Source organism: Bos mutus, chromosome 2 (assembly GCF_027580195.1).
Source record: "Bos mutus isolate GX-2022 chromosome 2, NWIPB_WYAK_1.1, whole genome shotgun sequence".
Classification (NCBI taxonomy): Eukaryota; Metazoa; Chordata; class Mammalia; order Artiodactyla; family Bovidae; genus Bos; species Bos mutus.
The window spans coordinates 111,359,621-111,386,161 of NC_091618.1; the positions used below are offsets into that span (position 1 = coordinate 111,359,621).

General features: G+C 37.1%; 1 protein-coding gene across 2 annotated transcripts in view; it reads left to right on the forward strand.

The window, feature by feature from the left end:
- The first annotated feature begins 12,172 nt into the window (after window positions 1–12,172).
- Window positions 12,173–26,541, forward strand: part of HAT1 (histone acetyltransferase 1) — a 39,775-nt gene continuing 25,406 nt past the window's right edge. The window contains exons 1-4 of one of the 2 annotated variants that reach the window (XM_005887571.2): window positions 12,173–12,243; window positions 14,464–14,568; window positions 21,260–21,335; window positions 24,657–24,777. In XM_005887571.2, coding sequence (XP_005887633.1) covers window positions 12,237–12,243; window positions 14,464–14,568; window positions 21,260–21,335; window positions 24,657–24,777 — 309 coding nt within the window. In that variant the 5' untranslated portion in view covers window positions 12,173–12,236. Of the gene's footprint in view, window positions 12,244–14,410; window positions 14,569–21,259; window positions 21,336–24,656; window positions 24,778–26,541 lie in introns of both variants that reach the window. The other variant, XM_005887572.3, reaches the window with a different exon arrangement.

The following is a 26,541-nucleotide window of genomic DNA, read 5'->3' on the forward strand; positions in this document are numbered from 1 at the left end:
GAGAAGGAGTGAAAAGTTGGTTATACTCCCTTCCTCATTTCACATCCTTTTGGCTACAAGTCTGGCCTGCATTGGAGGGGGTTTTAGGACACCAAAATTTTAGAAACTAGGCGAGGCTGGACTTTGAGTAACTTAAAAGAGCAGAAAACTATGGAATCTGCCTGTGGAGAAAGGGTGTTTATTCAACAGAGTACAGTGGGAGCAGTGACTAGAGGAAAAATACAATATTTTATGTTTATATCCCCACCAAGATCAGATTTCTTAGTAACTTTGTCACATAAGAGTAGAATGCAGTTTATGATATAATGTTAAATGAATTAATCAGAACTTGAAACTGTGCATATATAGCACGTACAATTGTATGAGTAATCTGAATATATTAAACAAGGCCAGGAGCAGATAACTGAATTTTCTTTATATCACAATTTTTCATAGGATCAGCAATGATCATTTATCTAATTGAACATGCATGAATGTATGTTCAGTCTCTCAGTCATGTCCAACTCTTTGCAATCCCATGGGCTGTAGCTCACCAGGCTCCTCTGTCCATGGGATTTCCCAGACAAGAAGAGTGGAGTGGGTTGCTCTTTCCTACTCCAAGGGATCTTTCCAACTGAGGGATTGAACCTGCATCTCCTGCATTTCAGGCGGATTCTTTACCACTGTGCCATACTATTATACACACTTCTTTTTGCCATTTATTTAAGAAGTAAAATGAGTTTATTTAGTAAGATTGTTTTTCACAAACTCATATTAGACAATAGATACTTGGCCACCCTCTGTGGACTTATAAATTACAGGGTTTTTGTTTGTTTGTTTGTTTGTTTTTTTGCTTTTGGTTTTGTTTTTCAAAGATTAGCACCATGGTATTTCAAAGAAGACTAAACAGTGCAATCTTCCAGTTCCTCCCTTTTCCATTAAAAATTGTGTATCATGCTTGACTTTTTCCATTATCTGCAATCATTCCAGTATGCAGGGAGTCCATACATATAACTGTTAATATTGTGCAGATATTGCACAAAACATGTCTTTGAGCCCTCTAGTGAAGATTCCTTTAGGCCCACCTGATGTGAAATCATCTACCATAACTTATTCTATCTCTCATTCCAATTTCTATGGCATCGTTGGTAATATTTATATAAGTACTCTAATAGATGAAGTCTTTCTCCCACATTGGAATATTTTAGGACACTGGGGCAGGGTAAGAATGTCCTGTGGCATATTGATACCATGCATACTAGAGCCTTTTAACCCCTTCTTAAGCCAAGCCTGCTGCTGCTGCTAAGTCACTTCAGTCGTGGCCGACTCTGTGCGACCCCATAGACAGCAGCCCACCAGGCTCCTCAGTCCCTGGGATTCTCCAGGCAAGAACACTGGAGTGGGTTGCCATTTCCTTCTCCAATGCATGAAAGTGAAAAGTGAAAGTGAAGTCACTCAGTCGTGTCCGACTCTTAGCGATCCCATGGACTGCAGCCTACCAGGCTCCTCTGTCCATGGGATTTTCCAGGCAAGAGTACTGGAGTGGGGTGCCATTGCCTCGTAAGAGATAAAAAGTTTATGGCTATCTTTTTTAAAATTCAACCCTTATGACTCCAATGAGAAATATGTATGAACTAGATAGCATAAAAATAAAGTAAGGCTCACTGAAGAATGACCTTTCAAATTACAGCTATTATTCTGTTACAGGGACAATTTACGTAAGTATTTATCTACCTTTAATAAATGGATAACATGTTATCCATGTTTTGAGTTTTTAGTATTTATTTTTATTTATTTGGCTACTCCAGGTCTTAGTTGTGGCATGCAGGTTCTAGCCCCCTGAGCAGGATCAAACCTGGGCCCTCTGCATTGGGAGCACGGATTCTTAGCCACTGAACTACCAGAGAAGTTCCGAACTGTGCAGCTTTCATTTGCGGTTAGATAGGGGCTCATCCTGAGAGTCCCTTGGACTGCAAGGAAATCCAACCAGTCCATTCTAAAGGAGATCAGCCCTGGGTGTTCTTTGGAAGGAATGATGCTAAAGCTGAAACTCCAGTACTTTGGCCACCTCATGCAAAGAGTTGACTCATTGGAAAAGACTCTGATGCTGGGAGGGATTGGGGGCAGGAGGAGAAGGGGACGACAGAGGATGAGATGGCTGGATGGCATCACTGACTCGATGGACGTGAGTTTGAGTGAACTCTGGGAGTTGGTGATGGACAGGGAGGCCTGGCGTGTTGTGATTCATGGGGTTGCAAAGAGTCAGACATGACTGAGCGACTGAACTGAACTGAAGGGCTCATATACAATTAAGTCTCCTAATAATAAATAAAATTGTCATTCAGCATTTAAACATATTATATAATTTATTTTACTTAACAGAAAGCAAAGCAAAACCTAAGATAATTAAATCATACTAATATTATTTAAATGACTTGGACATTTGTCATCTCCCTGATGCAGTCCTTCTGTGCATTTTACTCAAAAGAACAACATGCAGTTCAAGGTCTGAGAATAAAATAACTTGAAAGTCTGCTTGACAAGGGAAAAAAAGCAAGAATCTTTACCAAATGAAAGAAACAGACAATTTAGCTTAACAGGGCTTCTACACATCTAAGGGCAATGTAGATACGCAGTCATACTTTTTTGAAAAAGGAAATTTTTGTCCTGCTTTTTCCTGTGATCTTGGTCTAACAAAACTTATATAACATAAGACGTTATAATTATTTGTTAATATTTTAAAATATTTTAGGAATCCCTTGACATTATTCCTATGACTTTTTTAAAAGGGAAGTTTTCACTTCTCCAAGTATTCATTCTTAATTGAGAATATTACATATTTTTTAAAGTTAATATTCAGACTTTTAGATAAGATCTCAAAAATGGAGAATATAAGATAGTACTGCAGTAAATAGATAATTTCACTTATATAAGAATAGACCTTAAGGACCAGACAGAGAAGGGGAAGGAGACAAACATGAGTGGGCCTAAGAAGAAAGGATATAGGCAAATTTAAATGTTAATGTATTCAATACAACAGTTAATTTGAATAAAAAATCTTTAGTAAATGTTACTTTAAAAATATTGTTCTCACTTCAAGGAAGAACTCAAAGATGAAGGCAAAACAGTTTCAGCTCTGGAGGAGTTATGAATAAGAAGTAAATAGGTTTAAGAGTGGAGTAGGTGATCATCCACAATTATTCCCTAGGACAGATCAGAAAGTGAGGCAATCCTTCTGTGATAAGCAGGCTCACTTTGGTGAGTGAACACAGCAGACCCCAGATACGACAGGCCTCAGTGAAGACAAGTGGAGAGAAGTGAGGGAAGAGAATAAAAGCCTCAGTTGGGGTGAAGCGTGGGGCTGCTGCGGGTTACAGCATGACCACATCCCTGTTTGTTGTGGGAAATCCAGGGAGAAAAGAAAGGAGACTGTTATATCCACTATACCACTTATTCAACATTCACTTCTCTTGGACTGTGTAAGTAGATTCCAAATCGGGCCTGGGTTTGGGGAGATGGCAGTTTACATTTAGTGCCTAAACATTTGGGTGCTAAACTGATTGAGAGAGAGAAAGAGGTATAGAGAAGGAGGGTAAACTCCCAATTAGGAAGCTGGTTAGATAGGCTTAGAGCTATGTAAGAAAGCCAGAACTTAATCTGAGTTAAAATTTTCTGGGGAAAGCAAAGGATACTGATGATTTGGGTTTGTCTATAAGAATACCTGTGTCCCATGGAATCTTGTCTTTTCAGCCATTGTACTGGGGATTAATTTACTCTGGCAAAAGATCATCTCCTCCTCCTCTCCTCCTTGTATTGATCACTCCCTAATCCCTGATGACATCCAGAGAACAATTTAATAGAAGAAGAATACCTGTGTTATACACATGTTGGTAGTAATGGGTTAACATGGGTAACGTAGGGACTTTCCTGGTGGTCCAGGGGCTGAGACTCTGCACTCCTAGTGTAAGGGTTCTGGGTTCCATCTCTGGTCAGGGAATTAGATCCCAAGCACCGCAGCTAGAGAGTTTGCGTGACCCACCGAAAGATCATGCATGCTGAACCGAAGATCAAAAATCTGACATGCTGCAGCTAAGACCCAGCACAGCCAAATAAATAAATAAAAATACATATTAGAAGAAAAACCCAAACATGGATAAGTTAATTTTTAGTCTCTTTGATTCTAATCACATGCTCATGGATGTTTTAAAACAAGGAAACAGCAGTTTCCAATACCAGGAACCATGGAATGCTTGAACAGAAGTGGAAGCTTAGATGTTTTGGGGAGTAACTGTGTTCTCGATGGTGTTACTGCAAAGTCATTTAACAAATATTTATTAGATATCAATCACATGCTAGATCCAGTAACTTTCTTTGGAAATTAAAGTATCTCATGAAGGAAATAGCCCTTTGTATAGAAAGAAAGGAAAGAAAAAAATGGGAATACATCCCAAACTGAGAGACTTAGGTCACAGTATCAGCTTTGCTAGTTATTCGCAAAGAACCTCAAGCAAAGGGTGTTTTGAGTCAGGGATCTTCAGGGGTGCACAGGTGAACAACTGAGATAGAAAATATTAAAAAATGAGCATTCATATTCTCTTTTGTCTAAAAAATTAAAACTTAATAATAGCAATATTTAATGCAGGAATTAAAAGGAGATATGAGCAAAAGTTTTTATGCACATGCATACCAAATTTTAAAAAAATGACAATGACTAGATTACCTGATTTCTAAAATCACTTTGTTCTAAAATTCCTGATTCTATTTTAAAGCACCTTAATTGCTCTTAAACTATATTAAAAAATAATACCATATCTATAATAACATAAACTGCTTCATATACAACAAAATTTAACTTTACAAAGATATGTGAGAGAAAGCCATTTATTGTTTAAATGTATCCTAACCCTACCAACAACATTGGAGAAGGAAATGGCAACCAACTCGTGTTCTTGCCTGGAGAATCCCAGGGACGGGGGAGCCTGGTGGGCTGCCGTCTATGGGACTGCACAGAGTCGGACACGACTGAAGCGACTTAGCAGCAGCAGCAACCCTACCAACATACTCTTTTTATCTGATGAAACAGGTTCTTTTTGTATTATATGGTGCCAGTTAGCATGACAGTTTCTTCCTCTTTGCGCATTAAATTCTGGATTCCCTCTAGCAACATTTTCAGAAAGAATTAATGTTACTAATATGCATAGTGATTGGTAGCTCTAGCTTGTTAACAACTATATGTTGATATATTCCCTCAAAATTCTGATTTGAGGAAACATTACTATAAAGCTGTCTTATTTTATCATCCTTTTAAGGAACAGTTTTAGGAACTAAACACTTAACAGTATTATATAGCTGGTATAAAAACTCTTCACTTTGTGTATCCAGATCGTAGGAAGTTAACAGTCTTGTTTTGCATAGTGATATGGGTAAACAGGTTACAAAAGAAGTGGCTGAAAACCAGTCCACTAGAATGACATGTTCACAACAATGTGAATATACTTAGTGCTACTGAACTGTATGCTTACCAATGATTAAGACTGTCAATTTTATGTTGTGTATTTTTTGCCACAATAAAAAAAGACAGAATGATTGAAACAATATATCAGTTTAGAATGAATATTACTAGTCATAATTTTCACCACTTTTTATTCTTAATTATGTAATATTCCCTGGTGGCTCACATGGTAAAGAATCCGCCTGCAATGCGGGAGACCTGGGTTCGATCCCTGGGTTGGGAAGATCCCCTGGAGAGGGCATGGCAACCACTCCAGTATTCTTCCTTGAAGAATCTCCATGGACAGAGGAGCCTGGCGGGCTACAGTCCATGGGGATGCAAAGAGTCAGACATGACTGAGCAACTAAGCATAGCACATTTAATAACAAAGTGGCTTTGATAGTTTTCTTCACCCCCCTCCTATACTGAAACTTTTCCACCTTAAGGTACAACGCAAACAACAGCAAAAAAGTTTAAAACAGAGGAATAATGGTCATTTTTCAATTGGCTAAACCTGAAAAAAGAATTAATATTTGAAATAATAATTAAAAATGTGAACTATCATCAGATCAGATCAGATCAGTCCCTCAGTCGTGTCCGACTCTTTGCGACTCCATGAATCGCAGCACGCCAGGTCTCCCTGTCCATCACCAACTCCCGGAGTTCACTCAAACTCACGTCCATCGAGTCAGTGATGCCATCCAGCCATCTCATCCTCTGTCATCCCTTTCTCCTCTTGCCCCCAATCCCTCCCAGCATCAGAGTCTTTTCCAATGAGTCAACTCTTTGCATGAGGTGGCCAAAGTACTGGAGTTTCAGCTTTAGCATCATTCCTTCCAAAGAAATCCCAGGGCTGATCTCCTTCAGAATAGACTGCTTGGATCTCCTTGCAGTCCAAGGGACTCTCAAGAGTCTTCTCCAACACCACAGTTCAAAAGCATCAATTCTTCGGTGCTCAGCCTTCTTCACAGTCCAACTCGCACATCCGTACATGACCACTGGAAAACCACAGCCTTGACTAGACGGACCTTTGTTGGCAAAGTAATGTCTCTGCTTTTGAATATGCTATCTAGGTTGGTTATAACTTTCCTTCCAAGGAGTAAGTGTCTTTTAATTTCATGGCTGCAGTTACCATCTGTAGTGATTTTGGAGCCCAGAAAAATAAAGTCTGACACTGTTTCCACTGTTTCCCTATCTATTTCCCATGAAGTGATGGGACCAGATGCCATGATCTTCATTTTCTGAATGTTGAGCTTTAAGCCAACTTTTTCACTCTCCACTTTCACTTTCATCAAGAGGCTTTTGAGTTCCTCTTCACTTTCTGCCATAAGGGTGGTGTCATCTGCATATCTGAGGTTGTTGATATTTCTCCTGGCAATCTTGATTCCAGCTTGTGCTTCTTCCAGCCCAGCCTTTCTCATGATGTACTCTGCATAGAAGTTAAATAAACAGGGTGACAATATACAGCCTTGACGTACTCCTTTTCCTACTTGGAACCAGTCTGTTGTTCCATGTCCAGTTCTAACTGTTGCTTCCTGACCTGCATACAAATTTCTCAAGAGGCAGATCAGGTGGTCTTGCATTTCCATCTCTTTCATAATTTTCCACAGTTTATTGTGATCCACACAGTCAAAGGCTTTGGCATAGTCAATAAAGCAGAAATAGATGTTTTTCTGGAACTCTCTTGCTTTTTCCATGATCCAGCGGATGTTGGCAATTTGATCTCTGGTTCCTCTACCTTTTCTAAAACCAGCTTGAACATCAGGAAGTTCACGGTTCACATATTGCTGAAGCCTGGCTTGGAGAATTTTGAGCATTACTTTACTAGCGTGTGAGATGAGTGCAACTGTGCGGTAGTTTGAGCATTCTTTGGCATTGCCTTTCTTTGGGATTGGAATGAAAACTGACCTTTTCCAGTAGATGTATATAATTAAAGCATTTTTTACAAACTACAGTTTCAAAAAGTAAACTGGGCATCCCTGACTGGTCACTTTGTAAACAAGAATAAGCAATTATAGTCCTCTTTTCTCTTTCTGACTATTTTTTGCTTATAAATAATGACAGAATGCAAAACCAGAAATATTAATTTTCAACTAATGTTCTTTGTGCCAATTAAGCTGCTTCTCTTTATTCTGTGTATCATAATTTACCAGACATAAAGAAGAGTGTAGAGTTAGCCACCATGTCGAAAAACTTCCAAAAGATTGATGTTTTTAATTATAAAAGAAACCAATATATCCTCATTAAAAGAAGAAAACTTTTTTTAAAATCCCTGATTAATCCTCATCTCCAAATTCTCTTACTAGTAGCCACAGTTAAACTAGTTTGTTATGCTTCCAGATGTTTTCTTTGTTTATATCAGAATACACTTCTTTATACAAGTAAAATTGGGCTTCCCTGGTGGCTCAGATGGTAAAGAATCTGCTTGCAATGCAGGAGACCTGAGTTTGATCTCTGGGTTGGGAAGTGCCCCTGGAGAAGGAAATGGCAACCCACTCCAGTTATTTCTTGCCTGGAGAATTCCATAGACAGAGGAGCCTGGCCTACATTTCCTGGGGTCGCAAAGAGTCGGACATGACTGAGCAACCAACATTATGCACTATACAAGTAAAATAGCATTATAATGTTATATAACTTACTTTTTAACCTATTATATAGTAGGCATTTCCTCAAGTCAGTACGTATTAGCTAGCTCCTTTTGATTAATGTTTCCGCCATAAAGAAGGCTGAACCCGAAGAACGGATGCTTTTGAACTGTGGTGTTGAAGACTCTTGAGAGTCCCTTGGACAGCAAGGAGATCAAATCATTCGATCCTAAAGAAAATCAATCCTGAATATTCATTGGAAGGACTGATGCTGAAGCTGAAACTCCAATACTTTGGCCACCTGATGCAAAGAACCGACTCATTAGAAAAGACCCTGATGCTGGGAAAGATTGAAGGCAGGAGGAGAAGGGGATGACAGAAGACGAGATGGTTGGAATGGCATCACTGACTCAATGGACGTGAGTTTGAGCAAGCTCCAGGAGATGGTGAAGGTCAGGGAGGCCTGGCGTGCTGCAGTCCACAGGGTTGCAAAGACTGAGCGAATGAACAACAATAGTTTATTTCCCCAAGTCAGTACATTTTAGCTAGCTCCTTTTGATGAATGTTTAGACTAATTCCAATGTGCCAGTAAAATTAATGCTGCCTTGAACATCTTTGATTATTTATCTTTGCATTCTTGTGCAAATAGTTTTGTAGGAGAAATACTTTTAAGTGGAACTACTTCAAAGATATACGAATTGAAATATGTTATATTCGTTAAAATTGCTAAATTGCCTCTCAAAAAGTACTAGTTGACACACCTATAGGTAGTATATGAGAACTGAAAAATGGAATGCGTAAACTGTTGGTACTGTCCCTCTTAAGCTATTCCTCTAACATTACTTTTCAATTTTTATTTTCTTTCATCTCATATGAAAGTCATCTATCTGGGTAGGGGATTCTGGATAATTGTTCTGGGAACTGACACTCATACCCCATACCCCCACCATTTCCACTATGTGTTAAACAAATGAATTAACTGGTTATTGTTATTTGTTTGTAGAGAGGCATATATTTTGAAATAAAGATGCATCAAGTACCTGCATTTTTCTTTTGGATCTCAAATTTCCTCCATCCACTTTCTGATAACCATCTTTTTAATACCATGTTTTGTTTTGTATTGTTTTTTTAAATCCCTTGTGGAGGTTTCAGGACAGGATGACAAAATTTACTAGCCCATATGCACTTGAACATGTACAAAACATATGGTTGCTAGTTCATTCCTAGCAATGTAATATGACTACTTGCTATGGAGAAAAATGCCTTTTCCAAATTTTCTATTCTAGAATGAATGGTATACTAATACCATCTCATATCAATATCGGATTTTTATAGTTTACAAACCTCTTTCCTAAATATCGTTCCATTTGCTTTTCACAACAACCCAATGCAATGAATGGGAAGGTATTATTATCTCCACTTAATAGAGGAAACAAGGTCTACCAAGGAGTAGAACTGAACTTTTCATACCACAATGCACCCTCCTCCATATACCTCAGAACAGCAGATTCCTTTTGCAGAAATTTTACTCTGTGGCAGTAATATTCACTTCCTAAATCCCCTTTAAAATAAAGTAAAATATAAATTTAAAAAGAAGGGGAACACCCTAAAAAATATTTTTTCCTTTTTGGTAATTTTACTATTACCTTTCTGAAAGAAGTCATTCATTTAGCTTTTAGCTAAACTAGTGAAACACGTATTCTGTGACTTTTTTTTCCATTTTATTTTTATTTCTTTATTTTTGGCCACCCTGTGCAGGCATGCAGGATCCTAGTTCCCAGACCAGGGATCCAACCCATGCCCCTTGCACTGGGAGCACAGATTCTTAACCATTGGATCACCAGAGAAGCCCCATGACGTTTTAATAAATATGCATGAACAGTTCTAAAACAAGGGCAATTTAAAACTGTAACCTCAATTCTGCAAGCAAATCATAATACTAAATGTTTGTCACAAAATATATAGGTGCCATATTTTTTTCATATTCAGCTTATTTTTTAATCATCATATGCATCCTGTGCCGTGTTTAGTTGCTCAGTCATATCCGATTCTTTGCAACCCCATGGACTGTAGCCCGCCAGGCTCCTCTGTCCATGAGATTCTCCAGGCAAGATACCAGAGTGGGTTGCCATGCCCTCCTCTAGAGGATGTTCCCCACCCAGGGATCGAACTTGCATCTTGTATGTTTCTGGCATTGGCAGGTGGGTTCTTTACCACTAGTGCCACTTGGGAAGCCCACAACTAACTATGAAATCATATAAAGTCATAAACTCTGTTTCAGATTTGCTGCAGTTAAGACAACTCCCTTTTGATTTCTTGTTTTAAGAATCATAATTGCCAGTCAGCTATTGAGCAATCTACAGGTTAGTTTTGGAAAGAAATGATGAATCTTGCCATTTTGAAAAAATGATTATATAAAAAAGATTGTTTTCCATTTTTGATCAATAATGTCACTAGTGACAATGATTTCAGTTTCCTTCTTAATATTATGATCATAATTTCTTGTGTTTCATTAAGGCTTAAAGGAAAGGGATCTGAGCATTCTCAGTACCTTTTCTGATCTTTACCTTCACGGGGGCCATATCCATGTAGTGAAATACTGAGCTGAGAATCTGGAAACCTGGGCTCTTGTATAAGCTGTATACTGAGTGTGAATTTGGGTAATTCTCTTTTCTGGGTTTAGTTTCCACATCTTTAAAAGAAGGAAGTGTGTTAGTTCTAGATTGTCATCCCAATGGTCCATTTTAGCTCTAGTATCATCACTGTAAAACCTATTAACCAACATTTGTTGAGACAAGGCATTCTAGTATATAGACATGTGGGAATAATTGTGGATACGGATGGCATCACTGACTCGATGGACGTTGAGTCTGAGTGAACTCCGGGAGTTGGTGATGGACAGAGAGGCCTGGCGTGCTGTGATTCATGGGGTCGCGAAGAGTCGGACACGACTGAGCGACTGAACTGAACTGAACTGAAACAGGGGCTTCCCAGGTGGCTCAGTGGTAAAGAATCCGCCTGCCAACGCAGAAGGCTCTGGTTGGATCCCTGGGTCAGGAAGATCCCTGGAGAAGGAAATAGCAACCCACTGCAGTATTTTTGCCTGGGAAATCCCATGGACAGAGGAGCCTGGCGGACTGCAGGGTAGCAAAGAGTCTGACAGGACTGAAGAACCAAGGACGCAGACACGCAAACAGTGGTTTATACTCTGGGACAGTTTCAGCAGCTACTAAACACTAACAAGCCCTACGGCCCAAATCGGATAGTATCCTGTGCTGTGGTTTGGACCACTAGGACTTCAGACATGTAGGAGCAGAACAGGTCACCTGAGGTATTATTGGGTAGCAATTTCGGTACACTAAACTCTTGCGCGGGCTTCCCCTGTAGTAAAGAGTCTGACTGCAACGCAGGAGACCTGGGTTCCATTCCTGGGTTGGGAAGATCCCCTGGAGAAGGAAACGGCAACCCACTCCGGTATTCTTGCCTGAAGAATCCCATAGACAGAAGAGCCTGGCAGGCTGCAGTCTATGGGGTCGCAAGAGTCAGACACGACTGAGCGACTAAGCGCAGTGCAGACTCTTGCGTAATAAACTTAAAGTGAAAACAGTACCTAAGTCTCAGACCGCAAACATATTGTTAAAAAGTATGAAAGAAAAACGATGTTAAACAAGTATTTACCGCAAAAATATAAACAAAATAAGTTAAAATTTCTCCGGAAACCACAACTCAGTCCCTGTATTTTACCGACAGGGCTCCGGTGTTTGAATCTACCGTCCAAGCCAAGTGGAAAGTTTCTCTTCCACTCCCAAACATCGCTAAGGGGGTACAGAAAATTGCCATAAGGTATGTATACATTCAAATCAAGCCGATAGAAACTCTCCTCGAGCCAGCGAACGTCTTAACAGAGAATACCCCTTCGCGGCCTCCTCCAGCAATTCAAGCCTGCAAAGGGACTGACTGCGCTCGCTGTGGCTAGGCAACCATCCGAGCCCGCCCCGCCGTCTTAGCCCCGCCTCTCAAGACGCTTCCACTACCCCGCGCCTCGAACCTCCTCCTCTCATTGGCCAGCTACAGGCCAGGGGTGGGCGGGGGAAATGCGTCAGAAAGTGGGCTCACTTCCGGCCTGGGAGCGCGCGCGGTTGATTCGTCCTCCCTCAGCCGCGGGTGCTCGCAGCTCGGAAATGGCGGGTAAGTTCCCGGGAAAAGTTTACCAAGGGGAGAGGGCGGGCAGGTTTGGGAAAGAACACCGAGACGGAGGTGACAGTACCCGCCGGGAACTTTCGAGCTCTTGCCTGGGTTTTAGAAGGCCTGTTTGAACCTGGGAGCGCGGAACTGTCAGCCCAGCTCCTTTTCCGCCGAGATTCGTGCCCCCGCCCCCAACTGCTCGAGGTTCTGCACCTTCTGAGGGGAACTCGGCCCCTGAGAGGGACCAAGAGCCCAGGAAAAAGCGTGGTGATTTGGTCTTGTAAGGTGCCAGGTGTCTGGACGCCTGTTTCTCTTCTCGTTCCCTTCGCCCACTGCTGCCTCAGCCTCTAGTCTGAGCCTCTTCCCGCCAGCTGATTTTAATGCTCAGACCCTCCTCTTCCAGGTCTTCCGCCACCCTGCACTTCAACTTCTGAGCTAGCGCAATGCTGCCTTACCCTGCGCCAAGGCTCTCATTTGAGTCTTGTTTGACTTGATGGTAGTCTCCTTAATCTCTCACACTTCAGTAGTCCTAGGATTTATGTAGATTTCCTTTGAGAAAGAGGATGAAGCATTCTTCCTTCATCTAAACTTCTCTTTTAGGGGATGTCTAATATAATTCTGTGTTTATTCCATTCAGCTTTCTTTATTGAATCTCTTAAATTTACAGCGTTTAATAACTAATAATTGCCATTATTTTGTACGTGTATTAAGATTGTTTTGGTGTGGTATATGTTTGTTTTTTTTTTTTCCCGGTTACATATCTTTTGAAGTGATGGACAGTTTCTTCTGATTTTTCCCAGTGCCTTCCTAGTAGTCTCAGTAGACTTTTATAGATGTGCTGGATAGACAGGGTATAGCATGAGCTCTACAGATGTTTAACGAAGACCTCTTCTACCAGATAGAGATTGTAGGATTTTGGGGTCCATTGGTACTGTCTTAAGAGGGGGGACGCATGTATTGCACGGGGTGAACTGTAAGAATTCCACCTAAATTCGAATCTCAGTCCCACCATTTAGTAGTCAGGTGACCTTTAAGCAACCAAACGTCTTTCTAAGCCTAAGCTTTTGAATATGAAAGGGGGCTGATAAAGTATCTGCTTGTCTTGTAGAATTGTGAGGATTAAACTAATGTATGATTTGTTGCTTAGATTATACATAAATGCCTTGAGATGTGTTCTGTTATCTCATTTTTATAGATGAAGTTTGAGGTAGGTTCTATTATACTCTTTTTATCCATTTGTTCAGAGAAGCCAAGTAATGTGCTCTAGGTCATAGATGCAGTAAGCAAATGATGAAGCCTGGATTTGAATCCAGCAATTCTGACTCCAAACCGTTAATCTGTACTGCTTCAAGTGTTCCACATTTGCTGTGTACCTGTGTTGTAACCACTTACTGAAGTTTATGGCATGTCATTGTACCCTGTTTTTCATTTCTGCTCATGACTTTTTTACCTGAGTTTTCCCTAATTTTTATGATTATTTTGTCAGGAGATTTATTGCCATCTTTGCTTGAAAGTTTCTCATGATAATGGTTTCTTCCACTGTTAATTATCATATACATTGATGGATAGCCACCTTGTAGTAAAACCACTTGATTATTCCAATAGCCTATGTCTTTGTGCACTTGGTTAAAAAAGAAAATTTTCTTTCCTAATCATGTCCTCGTTCCTTGTCTTTTATACTAGAAATAGCAGTGTTTACTGGTTTCTTGTGTATCCTTCCTGAGATAATCTTTCTATGCATTATTAGTTGTTGGTTTTGAAATAGTTGATCTGAAAGTACTTTGGGTAGAATTTTTCCAGTATTATGAATAAAATGCTATCTTGTAATTATTGAAGGACATTCTCACCTCGATTCTTAGTGGAGCAGTAGCATCCTTTTTATATTTCTTTTTAAAAGGCTACTTAGGTATAAATCCTAGCAGGTAGTTTATATTAACTATTTAGAAATGTCAGTAGTCTGTTATGTTATCAAGTTTACTCATTTATGTAAAGCCAGTCTGGTTCACAAGCCTCTATCTCAAAAGTGATGTTTATTCTGTTTTATAATGAGACAGTCATATACTCTACATTTATGTAGGAGTATTTGGAAATCTGTGGTCTGTTAGCATAGTTAAAGACTTACCTTTATTCCACTTCTAGTAAGAACCCTTTTTTTTTTTTTTTTTTTTAGGTTTGATTAATTAAATCACTTCCAACTAGTCTTTTTAAAATCCTGTTTCTTAGGATTTGGTGCTATGGAGAAGTTTTTGGTTGAATACAAGAGTGCAGTTGAGAAGAAACTGGCTGAGTACAAATGTAACACCAACACAGCAATTGAACTGAAATTAGGTATGTATGCCTTTCCTAAGTAGCATTAGACACATGAAGGGGAATTTTGTGTAAGAGCAGTTGTTTATGACATTTGTATGGCTTATTTTTTTGTTTATTGCAATTTATGTTTAGTTTTCTATACTAATTGAGCACATCTAGATTTTATGAAGTCTTGATTTATGTCATGGAGTGGGTAGGTGTTTGACACATGGCAGAGTTTACATGTCAAAAGTTCAGTGTCGCAAAATAATGACAAGTAGAAATGGTTTTAACCTCTTAAAAACATTTACCTTTACCTTTTTGCTTATAAAAATAATAGAAAATAAGTGTTGGTGAGAATGTGGAAACACACTCATATATTCCTGGTGGGAGCATAAAATGATGCAATTACTTTGGGAAACAGTTTTGCAATTACTTTGGGAAGCAGTTTGGCAGGATCTTAAAGAGTAAACATATATTTGCTATATGACTTAACAGTTCAACTCCTAGACATCTACCCAAGAGAATTTAAAACGTTTGTCCATCCAAAAACTTGTACGTGAATGTTCACAGGAATATTATTCACAATAGCCAAAGGATATAACCTAGATACCAGTCAGCTGGTAAATGGTTAAAGAAAGTGTGGTATATCCATGTGATGGGATACTATTTGACATTAAGAAGGAGTGAAGGGTCGATACATGCTACAACATAGGTGAACCTCAAAAACATTCTAAAGTGAAAGAAACCAGACATCCTGTATGATTCCATTTGTATGAGTGTTCAGAAAAAGCATATGCACAGAAACAGAAAGTTAGTGGTCACCTGGGTCTGAGGGTGGCAACAGAGAATGACTGCAAATTAGATTTCTTTTGGGTAATGGCAGTATTTTAAAATTAGATTGTGGTAGCAGTACACAAGTCTAAATGTACTAAAAATCTTAAAATTATACTCTTAAAACAATTGAGTTTATGGAATGTAAATTTATAACTCAATAAGGCTGTTTAAAAAATAATTATGTGCTAATGAGTTCTGGTCTCATCACTTTCCATTCCTTAGATTTTTCATCTTTAAAATGGAATCAATATTATTTGTAGTGAATCAATTATGAGGTTAAATACAAGTAAAGTGCTTGAAAAACTTGATTTAGTCACAGTAAATGTTAGCTATAATTAAACAGTACAAACATAACAAATACAGAGAAGGTGATAAAGAAGATACTTGTGTCCTGACACCTCATTAAAAGGATAATACTGATCAAAGTTTTTATTTTTTCTTGTACATACATTATTTCTTTAAAACCAGGATCCTTTTGTAAGGCTGTTTTGTTATTTAGCTTAACAATAACTTGAGTATCATTGTTTATAACTATATATAGATGTACTTCATTCTTTTAAATTATGTAATTCAGTATGACTGTATCATAACTTTTTAAAACTTACTCTATATTGTGAGATTTGCTTCTCCTTTTTTACTATTAAAAGTGATTCTCTAGTAAATACCCTTGTGTACATTTGTACCCACTGGTGTGAGTGATCTGTAGAATGTGTGGCTAGAAGTTAAAATGCTGGATCAGAGTTTTTCATTTTCAACACTGTTAACATTTTGGGTTAGGTAGGTAATTGTTAGGAAATGGCAGCCCATCCCAGGTGACACTAGTGGTAAAGAACCCATTTGCCAGTGCAGGAGACATTAGAGACACGGGTTCTATCCCTGGGTCTGGAAGATCCCCTAGAGGAGGAAGTGGCAGCCCACTCCAGTATTCTTGCCTGGAGAATCCCATGGACAGAGGAGCCTTGTGGGCTGCAGTCCAAAGAGTTGGACATGACTGAAGCGACGTAACAGCAGCCAATATTTTTGCCTGGGAAATCCCATGGACGGGGCTACAGTCCATGAAGTCACAAAAGAGTCGGAACAACTTAGCAACTAAACAACAAAAGGATTCTTTGTTATTTTGTACTTTGTAGTATGTTTAGCAGCACTCTTGGTCTGATAACTAGATGCCAGTAACATTCTCCAGTTGTGACAACCAGAAATGTCTTCCAACACTGCCATACCTCCTAAGGATGGTGTGTAAAATTGTCTCTGTTTAAGAACTACTGTGCTAGATCAAAGGGTTACAAACATATTCTACTTTAGTAGCTGTTGTTAAATTGCCTTCTAGAAAGAGTATGTGTGCTTATACTGCTACAGTCTCACATTTGAGATAGTCCTTTTACCTCTACCCTGATCAGTGTTGCGTATTATCATTTTTGAAAAAACCAAAAACACCTTGCCTCTGTGATGTGTGAAAGGTAGCTGCTTATTTCTGCTTGCAATTGTTGTGAGAAATGCATAACTTAAAATTTACTGGTTTTTGAAGTGTACAGTTCTATGGTATTTAGTATACTCTCATTGTTGTGCAACTAGTCTCCAGAACTTTCTCATTTTGTAAAATTGAAACTGTATTCATTAAAGAAAGAACTCCTTATTTTCCCCCCTCTCACTGGCCCTTTGCTAATACCTTTCTACTGTTTTAAAATTTGACTGCTTTAGATACCTCATATAAATGCAGGCATACAGTATTTGTTGTCTTGTGACTGGCTTATCTCTTTTAGCATAGTATCCTCAAGATTCATCCATGTTGTAGCACTTGGCAGAAATTCCTTCCTTTTAAGACAGGATAATATTACATTATATATATATGTATATATTATAGATAATATAAACATTATAATATTGTTATATTTAATATTATATATTACATGTAATGATTATAAAATTATAGTATTTATGTTTACATTATATATAATATATACATTACATTATATATTTATAGACATATATATACATACCACATTTTATTTATCCATTCATCTGTTGATAGATACTTAAGTTGCTTCCTTCTCTTGGCTATTTGAATAATGCTGCTGTGAATAGGGATGTGCAACTGTCTCTTTGAGATCAGTTTCAAGTTCTTTTGGATATGTATCCAGAAGTGGGATTGCTGGATCATATAGTAATTATATTTTTAATTCTTTGGGGAACCTCCATAATTTCCATAATGGTTATTACGACTCCATTTTACATACCCACCAACAGTGCACAAAAGTTGCAGTTTCTCCACATCCTTACCAACTTACTGTTTAGTGAGATTTTTCTTTTTCACTGTGTTTTTGACTGTTTTGATTTGATAATTAAAATTGATTTTTAATTCTAAGAGAAGTATATCCTTTATATTTAAAAGAACCAACCCTCCTTTTGTCATATTTTGCAAATACTTTGACACCTGTTTTGACTTTTGTTATGTAGAAGTTAAAACTTTTTATCTAGGGAAATTTCTTTTTCTTTTGTGAGTTTTCATTGTGTCTTATAAAAAGGGCCTTCCTTCTCTAAGATTATGAAAATGTTTATATATTGTTTATTTTAATAGTTTTTAAATTTTTTTCTTTTTTAATTGAACCTTTGAATCTTTACCTTGATAAGGCATAGAGTAGGAATCCAGTTTTATACTTTTCCAGATGGTTTAGGCAATTATCTGCCTGCCAGTTTGTTGTCTCTTAAACAATTACAATTTCTTTTTTTAATCACACTAAAGTATCATATATATTCTTGGGTGTACTTTGAGGCCTTTTGTTCCCCTTGAGCCATTAGTGTACTGTTACAATAAATACGATTAGTATACGGTGTGACTAGATCCCACTCATTTACTCTTTCAGTTTCTGTAATGTTTTTTCTTCTAATGAACATTTTACTAAGTTCCAAAGAGATGTTTTGTTAATTTTTTTAAATTGAGATCCTACTAAAATTTAAGTTTAATATGGGGAAAAGTAGTGTCCTTACATTATTGAGTCTTCCTTACTAATAGCAAGCATATCTTTCTATTTATTAAGGCCTGTTTTTTTGTCTAACTGTAGAGTTTTAAAGTTTATGTATAGATGATAAACATTTCTTATTGTTTATTCCTAGGGATTTCATCTATTTTACTGCTATTATGAAGTGGCATCTTCTCTTCTGTTGTATTTATCTTTATTGTGTGTAGGAGAATGATGGAAAGTAATTTTTAATATATATATATTTTACCACATCAAGATCCCGTTTACATATATTCTACACATATTTGACATAACTAAAGTTGACTGGGTTATTTGGGCAATCTAATTCCTACCATCAGTAGCAATAATTTGCTTCCCTCAAACCAGCCTTTCTTTCTATCTCCCTCTTTTCCCTTCCCCCGTTCTTTGGAGAAACATTTATCAGAACATACTGATAGACACGTGGGATAACTTTAACTCTTGACTGCATACCAATAATTCCACTAAGTTTATCCCAAGATTCTTCTCCATTAATAAGCTATTTTCACTCTGTGTGTGAGAGATTGACAGGCGTACTTTTCCCACAGGGATCCAGTGCTCTGGGGGTGGGTTACTATAGAAAAAAGTGAATCTTTTTTTATTATACCAGACAAACTCTATACCTGTTAAGCGGTAAATCTGCATTCACCTTTCCCTCCAGCTCCTGGTAACCTCTAATCTACTTTCTGTCTGTATGAATTACCCATTTTAGATATTTTGTTTAAGTGGAATATTTATCCTTTTCTGTCTGGCTTATTTCACTTAGCATATTTTCACCTTATTTACTCATCAGATGTTTCATGTTGTACCATGTATCAGAGCTCCACTCCTGTTAATGGCTGAGTAATATTCCACTCGATGCCACACTTTGTTTTATTTAGTCATCTGCTGATGAACACTTAGGTTGTTTCCACTTTTTGGTAATTGTGAATAATGCTGCTGTGAGCATCAAGATAGAATTGTGTTATCCTTGTTTTCAGTTCTTTTGACTGTATAGCTAGGAAGAGAATGCTGGGTCATATAATAAATCTTTGTTTATCTTTTTGAGTAACTGCCAAATTATTTTCCACAGTGGATACACCATTTTACATTCCCACCAGCAATGTATAAGAGTTCCACTTTTACTACATTCTTGTCAGCACTTAATTAATTTTATATATAGCCAATCCTAGAATATGTGAAATGATATCTTATTGCAGTTTTTATTTGCATTTCCCTAATGACTGATATTGAGGATCTTTTCATGTGCTTATTGTCACTGTGTATCTTTTTTGTAGAACTATCTGTTCAAATCTTTTGCCTAATTTTTAATTGAAGTGTTTTTAATATATTTGTTATTTTTTTAATGTATTTTAAAACAGATAATCTTACTGGATTCTTCTACTGTTTTTGGAGAGTGGTTTCAGCTGATTTTCTTAGTTTTTTATTCACTTCCTTTTTTTATAAATATGCCTCTTATTTTGTTCTCTTTCCAATTTGCATTTTCTAGCACTTTCAGAACACTGTTAAAAAATGATAGTGGTCATTCCTTTCACTTAAATTAATGAAGATGATTATAGTAATTCTCCAATAAATCTCAAATCCTGGCTTGTACATTGAAAAGTGTTTTTCAATTTTCAAAATTTTTTATTCAGATATACACATTAGAGTATATTGAGGGCCATTTCAGTTTACATGGAAATAATTTTGATAATGTCTTATATACAATGTAATACATAAATATTAAATTATTTTTTTATTTTTAGATATTGAATCATCCTTTTATTTCAGTACCACAGTGTATTTTGTTTCTATGAAGACTATTTTATGTTATCTTTAAATATTCTTACATTATTGTTTGTAGGTGAGCTTGGTCTGTTTTTCTCCTGAGGTGAAAGTCAATTTTTGTAGTCTTTGTGCACATTTCTCATGGCCTTCCCACTTTACCATTCCCACTCTGAATAGTTTTTAAAGTATTAGATAGATATAGTTGTTCCTTAAAAGAATTCACCTTAATGACTATGAAGAGATTGTTCTTTTATGCCATTTAATGCTTTCTTTGCCTGAATACAACTTAGATTGCATTTTCAGGTTTTGTGCTTTATGATACATTTAAAAATTTATTTATTTAGGTTGCTCTGGCTCTTCATTGCTGCATGTGGGCTTTCTTTAGTTGTGGCAAGTGAGGGCTACTCCCTAGCTGCAGTGCGTGGGCTTCTCTTTGAGGTGGCTTCTCTTGTTGCAGAGCACAGACAGACCCTAGGGCAGGTTTCAGTATTTGCAGGACGAGGATTCAGTAGTTGCAGCACACCTGCTTAGTTGCCCCTTGGCATGTGGAATCTTCATGGACCAGGGATTGAACCTATGTCCCCTGCATTTGCAGGCAGATTCTTAACCACTGGACCACCAGAGAAGTCCTGCAGTGACAAGCAAAAGGAAAAAAAGCTAGCAACAACATAAACATCATCATCATCTTGCAGTCATAAAGAATGATGTGATGATATGAGCTTCATCAAACTCAGATTATTCTTGTTCTCAGAATGTTTCCTATAGCACTTTGTTTTTGTTTCCTTTGTACTAGCTTTGCTCATCTCAGTGTGCCTCTCTTTGGTTTTATTCTCTTTTACTCTTTGCACTGTGTACAAACATAACAGAAAAATAAAAACTAAATTAGATGCCTGTGTCATACCTAGGTTTCTAATTCTTAGACTCAGTAGGGTTTTGATGCTGAAGCACTCAAAAGTAACATTCTGATTTTTATTGTTGTCACATGAGAATCCAGTGTAAATCATATAATGGAAAAGTGACATTTTTAAGTAAAAAAAAATTTGTTGGCTGTATCCTGGTTATAATGAGATTCTCAAAGTGGAAATACCTATCACCTTTAATATCTCTATATTTTTTATTCTTTTAAACAGTTCGTTTTCCTGAAGATCTTGAGAATGACATTAGAACTTTCTTTCCTGAGTATACCCATCAACTCTTTGGGGATGAGTAAGTAACTTAGTAAGATATTTGTCAAATTAGTAGGGAAAACACGTTTTTTTTTTTTTTTAATTTAAAATCAATTTATTTTCTTTTTCTATTATTTTCATGTTTCTTTTAAAATATATTAGAATGGCATGTTTTATATTGAGACACCAATCTACTGTATAATACCTATCATTTAGTGCTATACTGTAGGTACAGTATGATATTTAATTTGCATAATCTTAGCAGTGGTATCATCATGTGTAACATTAACATTGGCGGGGTTGGATAGTTGCCTAGGAACATATGAATGACTGAAATTCAGATTCAGTCAAACTGTAGAGCCCATATTCATAACTACTTGTTTTGCACGATTTTGCTATACTGCTTCTAGAAAACACTCCCCCAACACTAGAAAGCTCAAGTTTTTTTCTATGAGAAATAAATAAACAATTAAGAGAAATTTATTTTCAGAAGCAAGTTTGAAGATATGTCCTGGGATGTTCAGCATAATTTTTTAAATTTCTAATGCCTTCATTACATTATTAGAGTAGTCCATTACCTTTTGATTTTGAAGAAAATATCAACTTTGCAGTAAGTTTCAAGAATAATATTCTGTACATCCTTTACATACATCAGTTATTAACATTTAGCTATATTAGCTTTAATCATTCTCATACACGTATATTGTAGATTATTGTTGAGCCATTTGAGAGTTGGTTGCAGATATATCTTCTCTTACTCCTAAACTCTTTAGTATGTATTTTCTAAAAACAAGGACAGTATTGTGGTAAAATTATCCAAACTCAGGAAATCTAACATTGATATATTTTCTAAAATATAATCCACATTTCAAACTTTGCCAATTGATTCCCAGTAATTCTTTTGTGTATATTCAATAAAGTCAGTAATTCCTCATCCTTGATCCAGTCTAGAATCATGTATTGCTTTTAGTTGTTACCTTTCTTTAGTCCCTTTCGACTGGAACAGTTCCACAGACTTTATTTTCCATGTCATTATTTTTGTAGAGAATAGGGCTAGTTTTGTAAACCTTCATTTTGGACTAGTTTGATTGTTTCTTCATGATTAAATTCAGATAATGCATATATTTATAGTACCACAGCAGAAGTTGTATCTGCCCTTCTCAATGTGTCATGTCAGAATGTCCATGATGTCAGTTTGTCCCATTGTTGGTTACCTTGGGTCATTAAGTTTGGAGGTATCTGCAAGGTTTCACCACTGTAGGGTTTTTTCTTTGTTATTTATATGTAACCTGTGAGGAGATACTCTTGAGAGTGAAAATACCCTGTTTCCCATCAAACTTTCATTCAATAGTTTTAAATCTGTTAATGATTGTTAGTATTTTACTATGGTTGTAAAAGGGCGATTTTCTAACGCTACCACATTTCAGCAGTTATTAGTTTGCATTCCGCTGTAAAAGAGAGTGTGTCTTCTTCCCCTTACATATTTTTGTTTATATCAGAATAGACTCAGGATTTTTTAACTTAATGAGTTATTGTCTGTTACTGTTTTTAATATTGATGCTCAGATTATCCCAGATTCAACAAGTGGCTCTTTCAAACTGGCTTTTGAGTCCTTTTGATATATCATCATCATTTTGAGGACACTTTACTTTGTGATAATCAAGTGTTGCACATTCACCCTGTACTTTACTAGTTCTGCAGAATGAATTGGCCATATCCTCAAGGAACCATGGATTTTTTTCTTAGTAGGAAAGGGTGTTTAGACATAGTTGACATTTAAAATATTCTTCTGTATTGCCCTTTTCCCTATGCATTATTTCAGCATTTTTGACATAATTTTTTTAATATATTTTTAAATTGACAAATGTCTCTTCCTGGAAGAAATTTTGAAGAATTTCTTGTGAATATATCAGATTAGGTATTTTATGTGCTTTTAAGTATTAATAACTGAATTTTATAATTGATTCATGCCAAAATTTGAGCCTCTTATATTTTAAACAGGTTTTATTACAGCATAAAAATAAGAATGCTTTCTTTTGGATCTCTGTCTTTAAAGAGTGTTTTGTAGTACTGCTTCTTTGTGGCATTTTGCACACTCACTTTGCACATCATTAAAAGTGGTGTGCACACCCCTCTAAGGTAGATGGAAGAGAGTCACATAATCATGGTAACTGTATCTTGGGAACCATTACATTGATCTTAATCCTAGTATCATTGCCACTCTTTCCTATTACACATAATTTTCAGAGTCCTGGAATGGACACTTCTTATATTTTGTTTTGGTAACCTAGACAGAAATCTGGAAATGACACTGCTTCTTTCTAGCATTCTTTCAGAATTCATCTTAAAAAAAAAAAAAAACCCTTTATCATACAATAATCTTTTTAAAGTGTATAATTCTGTGGGTTTTAGCATATTGAAAGTTGAATAATCATCACCACAACCAATTTTGGAACCTTTTCGTCATTTCCACCAAAATTCCCATTGTGACCAGTTAGCAGTGGCTCCCTCTTTCCCATACCCTCCCTAGCCCAGGATAGTCACTAATCTACTTTCTGTCTTCATTGATTTACCTATTCTGGACTTTTTTGTGGGGGCTACACCATGTACTTGGTGTAATAGTTGTTCCCAACACAGGGATTGAACCTGGGTCATGGCAGTGAAGGTACCGAGTCTTAACCACTGGACTACCAGGGAACTTGCCTGGCTACTTTAGAATTATCTTTTTAGAAGACTTTTTTTTTTTTTTTTTAAGGAAATAGAAAGGCATAGATGGATAGCAGGGAGCAAGGTTGGGAAAATAGCAGCAGCTCCCCGTGTGCTTTCTGAGTTCCTAAGTGGGGTGTAGTCAGGTGCTACCACTTAGCACTTTCAGCAGCTCTGGATGTTTGTGTTGGACATGCAAGTGATAAGTTGGGAGATCTGGGCTATAAGTTGGGAGAACTACAAGTTGGGCTCTATAGCTCCATCTTAACTGCTTGCCTAACCAGGAATCAGTTTAACATTACTTGTCTCTGATATGAAATACCTCATAATAGTAGCAAGAGTAAAAGCAGCAACAGTAGCTATAGTACACTTGTACAGTGTACCAGTGAATGTTATGAGCAATTTATATGTATTGACTTATTTATATAACCCATATAACATCCCTAAGGTAGGTGTTATTATTCTGTTACTTTATAAACTAGGACAGACAGCTGAGGCACAGTTTCATTACAGTATGGTTTGTTGTTGTTTTTAGTAAGTATAGTTTAAAATTTTGAAACCACGCATGAAGTTAAACCTGTTTCTGTGTAGAGTTAATACTTTGTAATGACTGTTCATTTTCGGGTCTTAGATTACTGCTTTTTCCCCCTTTCAGTGAAACTGCTTTTGGTTACAAGGGTCTGAAGATCTTGTTATATTATATTGCTGGTAGCCTATCAACAATGTTCCGTGTTGAATATGCATCTAAAGTTGATGAGAACTTTGACTGTGTAGAGGTAAGAACAGAAATAAATTTATTTTTAACTGTTTCCTAATTGAGTTTAAAACAGATTATAAAATGTTAAAGATTTGAGGGAGGAGAGAATCTGTTATATTACAGCTCTAAAACCACATATTTAACATTTAATTATGGAGATGATTATCTGCCTGTCATTCCAGTTAAACCTGTGATTGTGATCCTTAGCCTTTTCTGTAAAAATCTCACTTTTTTGATCAGAGTTTTATTTCATTTACCAACTTTAGGTTTTTTAAATTAGTTTCTGTTGTTTTAAGCATATATTCATGTGAAAAGGAAAACTTGTAAGAAATGAACTTGGTTATTGAGCTAAGGAGCTTTATGAACAAAGTATTGAAGCTGTGGCCTGCTTTCTTGCCACTTAAAGTATAAGAAGAAAGAGAGAAATTGAGAGAACTGTTAAGTAAAAAAGATCTAGGACTTGATTTGGGAAATTCTCAGCCTGTTGTGAAGACACTAAATTTAGAAAATTCCTTGGTGGGGAAGTGTGCTCTGGGGAGAAAGCCAATAGTAATCTTGGCTAAATAATCTTGTTTTGCTGAATAGACAGGTGTGACTCATTGATCTCCTCAGTAATCTCAACAAAGCCAGAAATAGGGATTGAATTCTGTGATATAAATTCAGGGAGCACCTGTGGAGGACCATCTTGTCCATTGGCATGAACTTTCATGGCATACGTACATGACCCAGAAAGTTTTCCAGAGTGTCATATCAGCAGAAATATAGCCAGTTTGGACTGACAGAATACGGGAAGGCTAATGGACTTCTAAAATCCAATAGGCAAGAAACAGGTTGATAACACTATTCATCTGCAAACATGTGCTACCTTTCAAGAAAAAGGATGAATGATTTTGAAGGAGGAGCTTCAGGCTCAGAGGGTAGTGTCATAGACCACAGTATTCCTAAGTCTGATGAAATTTGAGCCTTCCCGGGTGGCTAAGCAGTAAAGAGTCCGCCTGCCAATGCAGGAGATGTGGGTTTGATCCCTGGGTTAGGAATATCCTCTGGAGAAGGGAATGGCAACCCACTCCAGTATTCTTGCCTGGGAAATGCCATGGACAGAAGAGCCTGGCAGACTACAGTCAATGGGGTCGCAAAGAATCGGACATGACTTAGAGACTGTACAACAACAATGGAATTTGACCTACTGGATTTTGAAATCATTTGGTGACTTATTTCTTCCTACCATTTTCTCCCTTTTGGAATGGCAAAGTCTATAACTTTTATCCAATGCTTGTCCTGCCTTTGTTCTTTGGAAGTAATAACTTATTTTCTAGTTTGACGGGTGGGAAGGAATTGTGCCCCATGATACGTCATACCCATAGTCTCACGTGTACCTTATTGAATAACATAGATGATGAGATTTTAGACTTGAGTTGATCTTGGAATGGTTGAAACTTTGGGAGATGTTGGGAAGGGGGTGTCTTTGGCATGTTTGGATAGACGTGAATCTTTAAGGAACCTTCAAAAAATTGTATATTTTAGACTTGTTCTGTTCTTAGACATTCCTATTTAAAGATATTGAAGCAAACGTTTTCAAAATTTTAACTAAGTTTTAATTCCTGATGTAAGTCTTTTCCCAGCCTCATGCTCCACTCTTTTATTGTTAAAACCGTCTCTCATTACAGGGATTGGTTGATTTGCCCCCTTTTTATTATTTGTTTGTTTTTTTGTTTTATTTTATTGTAAGGGACTTGTCCAAAGTCACACAACTAGTAAATAATCTGTATTGCACATGGGAAAG